The 10,564-nt window shown below is 36.1% G+C and overlaps 1 protein-coding gene across 1 annotated transcript; it reads right to left on the bottom strand.

Annotated features, from left to right (window-relative positions):
• Window positions 1-2,484: 2,484 nt before the first annotated feature.
• IFNE (interferon epsilon) lies at window positions 2,485-3,879 on the bottom strand. Its single transcript, XM_062208133.1, has 2 exons — window positions 3,860-3,879; window positions 2,485-3,535 (listed from the first exon to the last, which is right to left on the bottom strand). Exon 2 carries the CDS (start codon window positions 3,270-3,272, stop codon window positions 2,697-2,699), a length of 576 nt encoding a protein of 191 aa, XP_062064117.1. The 5' UTR covers window positions 3,273-3,535; window positions 3,860-3,879; the 3' UTR covers window positions 2,485-2,696.
• Window positions 3,880-10,564: the final 6,685 nt, after the last annotated feature.

Below are 10,564 nucleotides of genomic sequence, written 5' to 3'. Positions count from 1 at the left end.
CTGAAAACTTCCTTGTTTTCAAGAAAAGAAGAAACAACCAGATTCTATAGATCATGAGAAGCAAAGTGACCTGTATTGGCTACTCAAGTGTGGTAAATATTTCTCCTTTCTTCAATTCGTTACCTCTGAGTGAACTTGAAGGTAAACAAGTGAAACCCTGGGCTTCAATGTAAAGTCCTGACTGCTGGTCTTACTTCCTGGCCATTTGTTGCTGGTGGCTTTGCTCTCTTTTGGGATCCAACTTCTCCCTTTCAAATCAAATCTAGAATGAAGAAGGGTGGAAGAATAGGCAGGAGGGAAAGTAGGCTGGGAAGTATCATTATGATCCTGAATCTGTATATATGAAATACATGAAATTTGTATACCTTAAATAAAATTTCAAAAAAGTCTGGAAGTATCAGCTAATCATTAGCATACTCACATGCACTAATTAAACTGAATTGGAATGTGTTGGTTTTTGGCTCAGAAAGCTTTAACATTCAGTAATAACTTATTTCAAATTATGCAATGAATCTGAGAAAGAACATGACACAAAGTAGTAGAACCAGCATTGGAGCTTGGGGCCAAGGATGTGTTGTTTACACTGGGCCAGAATGGGAAAGTCATCAAGTCTCTCTCAACATCAGTCTTTCCCCTGCTTTTATTCAATGATAATTTCTGAGAGCTCCTGGCAACTCCAGCATCTTCCAGAAGGATCATCTCTGTACCTTGGATAGGCTTCTCTTCAGCCCTTCTCCTTCCAGCCATCTCAACCAAGGGCAAAATGGCATGGTCTTGTTTCATAGAACCTTGAGCTAACACTCCCCTTCCTAGACACATATTAATTCATTTCTATTTGTAAAACTCATATGATTCCAAATTAAAATATAAAAAGACCCCCCAAAAACTCTCCCACCCCGTCCTCCCTCAGTCTACTCTCCTTCCCTCCAATATAATCATTGTAATCTGTTCCTCATATCTTTATTTATTCATGCACAGTGAGTATATATATTAAATTTGTTTCACGGATTTGTCCCAAATATATCATTTTATTTCCACTCTTTTGATATTGCCTATTTTTTTCTTTATTTTTTTAGTACAGGAAGACCCCCATTACTCTTCTTTACCTGAATTGTGCTAATTTTGAGAGGTGGGGAATGTGCAGCCCATAAAACCATTCGGTCTGGCTCTGCCATGGCAACAACAGGTGGGACTTGAAATTCAATAAATCTATAGCAGGTTAGCTTTTTTATTTTCTAAGAGATTGATCGATTGAATTTTTTTTTAAGATCTATTTATTTGAAAGGCAGAGTTACAGAGACTCAGAAGCAGAAAGAGGTCTTCCATCCTCTGGTTCACTCCCCAAATGGCCACGATGGCCAGAGCTGAGGGGATCCAAAGCCAGGAGCCAGGATCTTCTTCCGGGTCTCCTACATGGGTACAGGGGCTCAGCACTTGGGCCACCTTTCACAGTTTTCCCAGGCCATAGCATAGAGCTGGATCAGAAGTGGAGTAACTAGGACTGAAACCAGCGCCCATATGGGATGCCAGCACTGCAGGCAGCAGCTTTACCTGCTATATCACAGTGCTGGCCCCAGCAGGTTAGCTTTTAAATTGATAATTTTGTGTGGCCCATGAATGATATATCGAAATGTCCCTTGACACAAGAAAGCTTCCCTACCCTGCTACATTAACTGCCTCTAATAAGATTCTAGTGGTTTCCTGTCTCCTGCCACTATAAGTAATGCCACATTGAGTAATACAGTAGGTAAGTCATTTCACATAAATGTGCAAGTATTTTTATAGGATGCATTCTCAAGCTTAGAATTGATGAATCAAAGGCTATAATGCACCTGTCATTTTGGTGGATACCACAAAATTAGCCCCATAGTGACTGTCTCAGTTTCCAGAGTTTTGATAAATTATAATAATCATCTCTCCCCAAGGTCTACATAGCAATGTTTTGTTTTTAATTTTTAAATTTATTTATCTGTGCATGTGTGTGTGTGGGGGGGGGATAGAGAGAGAAAGAGAGACTGATTCTGTCTGCTGGTTCAAAATTGTTTCCTTTCATTTCATAAAACTTTGGAATTTTACCTGATAGATTACAAATGGCACATTCTTAATTTTAATTTATATTTGTGTTTTTATAAGTGAGGTTGAATATCTTTTCATGTATATTTTTCTGCAAAATTTTCATGTTATCTGGCAACACTTCTATTGTGCCCCTTGTAACATAAATATTTAGTAGGTAATACTATTTTTCAAATGGTGCAATGCAAATTACTTGAGTATTTTTCATTGCCTCTACTAATTGCTGGCAAAAAAAGAAATTATTGGAATGCATGTTCTATAAGAAAGTATTATTACATTGTAAGCCTATTTAATTATATCTACCTATCAACTTTTATGAAAATACACTCTTGAAAAATCAATAATGAGATATTAATTAATTTATTTTTACTAATAAACAACTTTTAAATGGTAGAAAATATAAAACCGCATTACAAAATCAAGACAATATGAAGCCTTAAAACATAGGTAAATATATGCATTTTTGTATACAGAAACACATATTTATATACACAAAACTCCAAGACAGTGCTATCATTTTATGATAAAGAGAAATAATTACATCTAGAGAAGTCCCTTGCTCCTCCACGTACCCCATGATTTTCAGGACTGTAGTCAGCTTTTGCTGCACACAGTTCAAGGATCTAGCTCTTTTTGTTCAGCATTTCTGTGAGTCTGACCACAAAGAAGAGACATCGGTTGATTTCCACCTGGACAATGATCCAGGCACAGCTACTGTAGTCCTGGGCTTCCAGGTAGTCACGGATCCTTAGGAAATATGTTTTAATCTGTAACCTAAGGATCTCACTACCCAAGGCTCCACTTTCCTGCTTCGCTTCCAGTTCCATGAATCCTTCTAGGTACAGCAGCTCTTGATGAAGTTCAATAAGGAATTTCTCCAAGTCGTTTTGCTCCCCACCGCCCAGGGAAATATTTTCTCTGAAGAGGCTGAAGATCTGTTGAAGTGTCTCATGGATTACAGCCAGTACTTGTGCCTTTTGGTACTGATGAGGATTCACAGACTTCAGGGGAAGCCGGAAATCATTCCTGTGTGGTAGACATTGCTGGATTCTCAACTTTTGTAAATTATTCCAGGGTTTTAAACTCCTTGTGTTCATTCTTCTTTGTTGGAAGGGAACCAGTTTCAGGTCTAGGGAGAAGATAGTAGATGAGGCCAGCAGCACCAACACAATTTCAAAGAAGTAGTCCTTGTAAGTCATGATGAAGTTCAAATGCACTGTCTATCTCTTTGAAGATTTAGTAACGCTCACTCTCTCGTGTTTGCTTTTCATGTGTCTCAGGTTATATTGGGAGGTGTTTTCTTTTGTTGGTTTTGTTTTTTTAATGTTGTCCTTTCTTCAAGTTTATGCATTGGTTGTTCAGGTTTCCTTTTTATGGTGTTCATGGAACACTTCCTCCATTTTCCTCATTGTGTTGGTTGTTTGAGGAAGTAACCAAAAGAATTTGTTTCAGTGCATGCTTTCTTTGAGAAAATTACAGATTAGTCATCAAAATGATCTTCCATAGATATCATTATTTATTATATACCAGGTTTCATTTAACACATTGTACTTTCTAAATATTTAGTTAAGCTTACTAAAACTCTTTCATTGAGAAGAACTGTTTCATTTTAAAACAGTAGTCTTTCATGGAATAATAGAAATACTCATCAGGCACTCGGGGCAAAAATCAAAATCCACACAGACTATTGACTTTAAAATCTTAAGTAGAACTGTACATTTCCACAAATACTTGAACAATTAATCTCAAAATATGAATCAACAATCTTAAATTGTTTTATACTTACCCAGCCAACATAATATGTAAGATTCTAGCCTATAGACATAGTGTGAAAGAGAAAAAAATTAGTGAAAGAACATAGTCATGATAGTATTGCAGAGGCAGAATATTTGAAACAATCTATAGGTTCGACACAGGAGAATGACCACACTTTTGTTGGTACATATGACAGTACTTCAAAAAGTTCATGAAAAGTGGTATTAAAAGATAAATTTATTTTGGTGCAATAAATTTTAAATCAATGCATATTTTTTCATAATACACATTTCTACAAATCTTTGAAGACCTCTCATGTATACAATTTCAAAAGATTTTTGCTCTATTAAACTCCTCATGTAGGATCTCTGTCCTTAATGTGTTGTACTATGTGAATTAACAGTAAAACTACTACTCAAACAGTGCTTTATATTTTGTATATCTGTGTGGGTGCAAACTGTTGAAATCTGTACTTAGTATATACCAATTTGATCTTCTGTATATAAATATAATTAAAAATGAATCTTGATGAAGAATGGGATGGGAGAGGGAGTGGGAGATGGGATGGTTGTGGGTGGGAGGGAGGTTATGGGGGGAAAAAGCCGCTATAATCCAAAAGTTGTACTTTCAAAATTTATATTTATTAAATAAAAGTTTTTTTTCAAAAAAGAGCTGAGGATTGAAAAAAAAAAGATTTTTGCACCAAAATTAATCTATATTTTATTTTTCACAAATTTTTCAAGTTCCTTCATATAAATTGGTAGATTCCTGTAATGAAATATTATACAGTGGGCCCGGTGCTGTGGTGTAGCAGGTAAAGCTGCTGCCTGCAGTGCTGGCATCCCATATGGGTACCAATTCCACTCCTGGCTACTCCACTTCCCATCCAACTCTCTGCTATAGCCTGGAAAGGCAGTGGAGGATGTTCCAAGTCCTTGGGCCTCTGCACCATGTCGGAGACCTGGAGGAACTCCTGGCTCCTGGTTATGGATTTGCACAGCTCCAGACATTGTGGCCATCTGGGGAGTGAACCAACGGATAGAAGACCTATCTTTCTCGCTGCCTCTCCTTCTCTCTCTGTGTAACTCTGACTTTCAAATAAATAAATAGATCTTTTTTTAAAAAAAAAAAAGTCGACATCATACCTAGTGCTAATAGTGCTAACTGTGCAAAGGTAGGTTATATCATGTTAAACCTTGCGCTCATGACTAAAAGCTAAACATTCATGTTTTACAAAGTTCACACTAGACGTTATTCTGTAAAGCAGTACTCTTTGAAAAGTTACAAAACTTTTCACTTGTTAAAAATAATTCCATTAGAGTTACTGGTTGCTTAACATCTACACATGGTATTCATCTACTTGAGACCATGGTGTCTGGCTGACAAATGTCTGAATACTTCCTTCACATTTTTGAGCCACTTAGAGCAACCAGTACTTTATCAAATGATCCAGTGTCCAAAAGGCTCTATTCTTTCCAGATGGCTGCAAGAGAAGCTAAATGATTAAGAAAGAAATAGAGAAAAGAAAAAAATCTGTTATATTTTATCATTCAAATTACAGAATTTGAATATTGAAGTCCTAGAGAACTGGATTGGATTCCTGTCTCTACCAATTACTCGTTTTATGACTTTGAGCAAATTATTTACTAAATCTCTTTGCCTCAGCTTTAAATCTCTAAAACCAAACTCATAAAACACTTTTGAGGAGTAGCAAATAAATCATTTTACATAAAAAGCAATATGGTGCTTGAAATATGATAAATGAATAATGCATACTAGTTCACGTCCAGTTGATACATTGTTCTTAGGCATTCAGAGTTATAGTAAAACATTTTTACAAATAGAATCAGAAGACATAAATTAAATATTGGACATTTTTATCTTCTTATGGATCTTCTAATAATAAATGAGAGGCTTTTCTTCTGGAAGGATATAATCTCCTTATATTTGAATAATCTTTATTGTAGAAGCAACTCCAAAAATGTTTTTAAATTTCTCTCTTTCTTTCTCATAAAGTAATTCAGGACATTGAAGTGTATCTTAATTTCTCTGCAGGCAGTTGTTGGAAAGAATCCCTAAATGTTGAAAACATACACTCTGTAAACATGTATGGTCTTATTATATACCAGCTCAGCAATATGTTGGTATTGCTTAATCAGTCTGCTTTTAATAAGTTATGAGGTCTTTTCCCTCTCTCTGAGAGAGAAAGAGTCACACACACACACACACACACACAGAGAGAGAGAGAGAGAGAGAGAGAGATGAGAGAGAAAGAGAGATTTAATGGTAATTTATAATACACAAGAGGAATAACACTTGTTTCAGTAATGTTCTATTTAATCTGTCTGAATATTTGTCTCAAGTCTTTAAATCTTTAATGCAGAGCTTTACCAAAACAATATAAGGATAAATTAAGAATATTAGAAGTTACTCTATTATATGAATATGAGCTCTGATTTATAATCAAAGCTTTCACATAATTTACATTCAACTAACAATAATAACTTAAAGTTTTGTTGTTTAATTTCCAAATACTAGGAGATTTTCCAGATACATTTTTGTTATTGATTTCTAATTGGAACCTATCAAGGTTAAAGAACATAGTTTAAGTGGGTGGGCATTGCATTACAATAGGTTAAGCTGCCACTTGGAATGCCTGCATCCCATAATAGAATGCCAGATATCAAGTTCTGCCTCCACTTTTAATCCAGATTCCTGTTAGGTACACTCCATGAGGCAGCAGGTAAAGATTCAAGTTCTGGAGTCTCTTTTATTTACATGAGAGAGAGACCCAAATGGAGTTCCTAAATCCTGATTTCAGCCTGATTTCAGCTGTTGTTGGTATTTGTGGAGTGAACCAGCAGTCGGAAGATCAATCTCTCTCTCTCTCTCTTTCTGCTGATCTTTCAAATAAATAAAAATAATTAAGTGAACTTTTAAAAAAGAATATATTTTAAGTTTATTGAAACTTGATTATGACTTAAAAATGATCTTATCCTCATAATATTCTTTATTATGAAATCAACTTTAAGAAATCCTCATGATTCCTTTTGATAAGTGTTTACACAGTATTTTTTGCATTCTTTTATTTTTAACTTATACATATTTCTATATTAAAGTGATTTTTCTTGCATCAGCATATAATTAGACCTTACATTTTATATAAACTTACAATCTGGATTTTTTTCATGATTGTGATAACATAATTTAGAAATTTTGTACTGATGGTGTATCTCCTCTACCTTGTCCTTCTAATGAGTTGGCAAAAGCACCATATAATAAACACAAATATACAGTAGTTTCTCAATTGTATGTGTTTCCAAATAGCTGTTAATAGACAATCCTGAATTATAACTTAGTCTAAGGTAGTTAAGAATTCAAAAGTGAAGTCTAACTTGTTACTCTACTGGTCATGCTGACTTTCAAAACACCTGACCTTAAAGATCATCTATAAAATGTGAGAAGTGTTAAATATCCTTTACTTGATATACATAAACCATACTAAAATGATTGATACAGCTAAGATCAGAAACAGGAAGTAGACATTTCTACTGATCCCAGCTCTAGCCTTTAGCAGATAAAGAACACAAGTAAGTCTTGCTCGGTTCTGAGACAGTGAAGTGAATTCCCCAGTATTTAAACAGAAATCAAATCTCCCAATAGGTTTTGGGATGGCATTCACAATTTTTGCAAAAAGTTGAACATTATTAGTTAAGTCCAATCATTTCTTAGAAGGGGAAAATAGGGAGGGCAGTTACTGAGCTGGAATCACTACCAAAATTTCAATAAACCCAATCCTATTTATTTAATCACACAAGGCAATCTTAGACATGGAACAAAAATATTCTGTTAGCTGTTCATGATATGAATTCTGGTATATATAGAATTAAATTATGGTGCACATAAAAAGTTATGAGACATTCCTGTTTTATAATAAATAAGGCAGTGGCCAACTATTACTCATTAGTAGTTTTAGATAAGTTATCAAGTTTGCCCTTTCATTTTTTTTTTTTTTTTAATTTTTGACAGGCAGAGTGGACAGTGAGAGAGAGACAGAGAGAAAGGTCTTCCTTTTGCCGTTGGTTCACCCTCCGGCGCGCTGCGGCCGGCGCACAGCACTGATCCGATGGCAGGAGCCAGGTGCTTCTCCTGGTCTCCCATGGGGTGCAGGGCCCAAGGACTTGGGCCATCCTCCACTGCACTCCCTGGCCACAGCAGAGAGCTGGCCTGGAAGAGGGGCAACCGGGACAGGATCGGTGCCCCGACCGGAACTAGAACCCGGTGTGCCGGCGCCGCAAGGTGGAGGATTAGCCTAGTGAGCCATGGCGCCGGCCCCTTTCATTCTTCTTAATGCCAGCGAAGATCATTTTGGTTCCAGGGATGTATTTCTTGGGATTCTCCAAATACTCCATCGGAGTGTCCTTTCCTAGGTGATGTCTTTGTTCTTACTGGAATCTGTGTAAGAGAATCTATTGGCCTGACCTGTATTCTACTCAAACAGACCATGAAGATTTGGTCCAGTCTTGTGCTTGCCTTCCTTTTCCACAGTGTGGCACTGGGCGCATTTCTGAACAAAAATCTTGCCTTTCTCAACATCACTCACTTTTAATTTGGGGCTTCCACACAGGCACTCACTGCTGTTGGTCGCTTGTGCTTCAACAGCCCAGATGGGAGTTTAGATGACCTGCTCTCTAACAACAATCTTTGTTTTTAATTACAGTGCTTAGCTTAGGTCATTTACAATTAATGTGACTATCAGTATGACAGGGATACCATTCTGCTATCTGTTTTCCAGTTATCCATATGTTCTCTCCTTTCCTTTTTCTTTTTCCTTCATGTTTTTCTTTTTTTTTTTAGTGGGGGGAGGTTGAAAGGGCTTTTTAAAAATTATTATTCACTTTATCTTCATGACTGGCTTATTAACTATACCTCTTTGCCTTATTTTTTGTTTTTATAGTAGTTTCTTTAGGGTTGATAATCTACAACTTTATTTAACATATTATTTTCAAAATATTATATATCACTTATAGTGTAAGGATTTTACATTATATACTTCTATTTCCAGTTTCTGTCCTTTGTGCAGTAATTTTCATAAGTTTTTATTTTAAACACCATGTACATTGCTATTATATTTATCATAAGCAGCCAATTACATTATAAAGAGCTTTTATGAGAACATCTTTACTCATGCATTTACTGGTTTAACATTAACATTATCACATACTTAATCATACAGTTGCCATTTCTGGTGCTTTTCATTTATTTTGGCATATCTTTGGTATCATTATCTTTCCTCTTAAATAATTTCCTTTAGCATTTTTTGTGGTCATAGGTCCCCTGACAATGAACTTCCTTGACTTTCTTTTTTAATAGAAAAGTATTTTGCTTGCTTTTAATGTATTTTTTTCTGGGCATAGAATTCTAAGTTGAACTGTTTTGTCTTTCAGTTCTGTAAAGATGCTGCCTTGCTATTTTTTGGATGGCATGATTTCTGAAAAAAACTTGCTGCTGTTTTAAATTTTGTTATTTTGTGCATAATGTCTTATTTTTCTCTGACAGCTTTTATGATTTTTCTTTCTCATTATTTTTCAACCTTTTGATTATGATGTGCTCTGGCATGGTTTTGATCTTGGAGCTTATCAGGAATTTTTTGAGCTTCTTGAATCTGTGGCTTTATCATTTTCTTCAAATTTGAAAAGGTGCAGGTGTTTTTCAATATTTAAGAAAACCATTTATTTACTTATTTGAAAAGCAGAATGATAGAGAAAGGGGGAGAGAGGGAGAGAGAGAATGAATTTCCATCCCTTGGTTAATTCCTCCAAATGACCACAATAGCAAGGTAGGCCCACACCAAAGTCAGGAGATAGGAACTCCATCTGGGTCTCCCATATGAGTGATGGATTCAAGTATTCCAGCATCATCTGCTGCTTCCCAAGCACATTCGCAAAGAGCTGGATCAGAGGTAGAGTAGCTGGTATTTGAACCAGCTCTCTGATATGGGCCACACGTGTTCCAAGAGGCAGTTTAACCTGTTGTGTAACAATGCCTGACCCTTTTTCAGAATTTTTCTATCTCTATCCCCTACCCCCATCTCATCTGGGATCATAACTATAGATATGTTTGACCATTCAGCGTTGTCATACAGTGTCATTATCCTTTGCTCATTTATATTTTAGTCTTTTTCTATTTCATTTTGATAGTTGCTATGTCTTCAAATTTGTTAATATTTTTTCTATAATAGCTTCTGTACTATTAATCCTATCTAGTTTATTTATCACTTCAGACATAAGGGTTCTTCCAACAAAGACTGATGGATTTGGAATAAAATGATAATGTGCATCCCCATGAGCTTTCTGAACTCTTTGTATTACATTTTTCATCTCTAAAAGTTGAATTTGTTTTTTTAAATATTTATTTTATTTATTTGAAAGGTAGAGTTAAAGGGAAGAGACAGAGAGAGAGAGAGAGAGAGAGAGAGAGAATCTTCCATCTGCTGGTTCACTTCCCAAATGGCCAGAGCTGGGCCAGGCCAATGCCAGAAGCTTCATCTGAGTCTTCCACATGAGTGACAGGGACCCAAGCACTTGGGTCATTTTTGGCTGCTTTCCCAGATGCATTAGCAGGGAGCTGGATTGGAAGTGGAGCAGCCAGAACTTGATCCAGTGCCCATATGGGATGCGGGCACTGCTGGTGGCAGCTTAACCCACTGCATCACAATGCCGGCCTTGAATTTAAT

This window comes from Lepus europaeus, chromosome 12 (genome assembly GCF_033115175.1).
Source record: "Lepus europaeus isolate LE1 chromosome 12, mLepTim1.pri, whole genome shotgun sequence".
Classification (NCBI taxonomy): domain Eukaryota; kingdom Metazoa; phylum Chordata; class Mammalia; order Lagomorpha; family Leporidae; genus Lepus; species Lepus europaeus.
The sequence above is the reverse complement of the archived record's forward strand: the minus strand, read 5'-3'. Positions and strand labels throughout refer to the sequence as shown.

Excerpts from the sequence above, each read along its gene's own strand:
- IFNE (XM_062208133.1), bottom strand. The coding sequence starts at position 3,272 with ATGACTTACAAGGACTACTTCTTTGAAATTGTGTTGGTGCTGCTGGCC.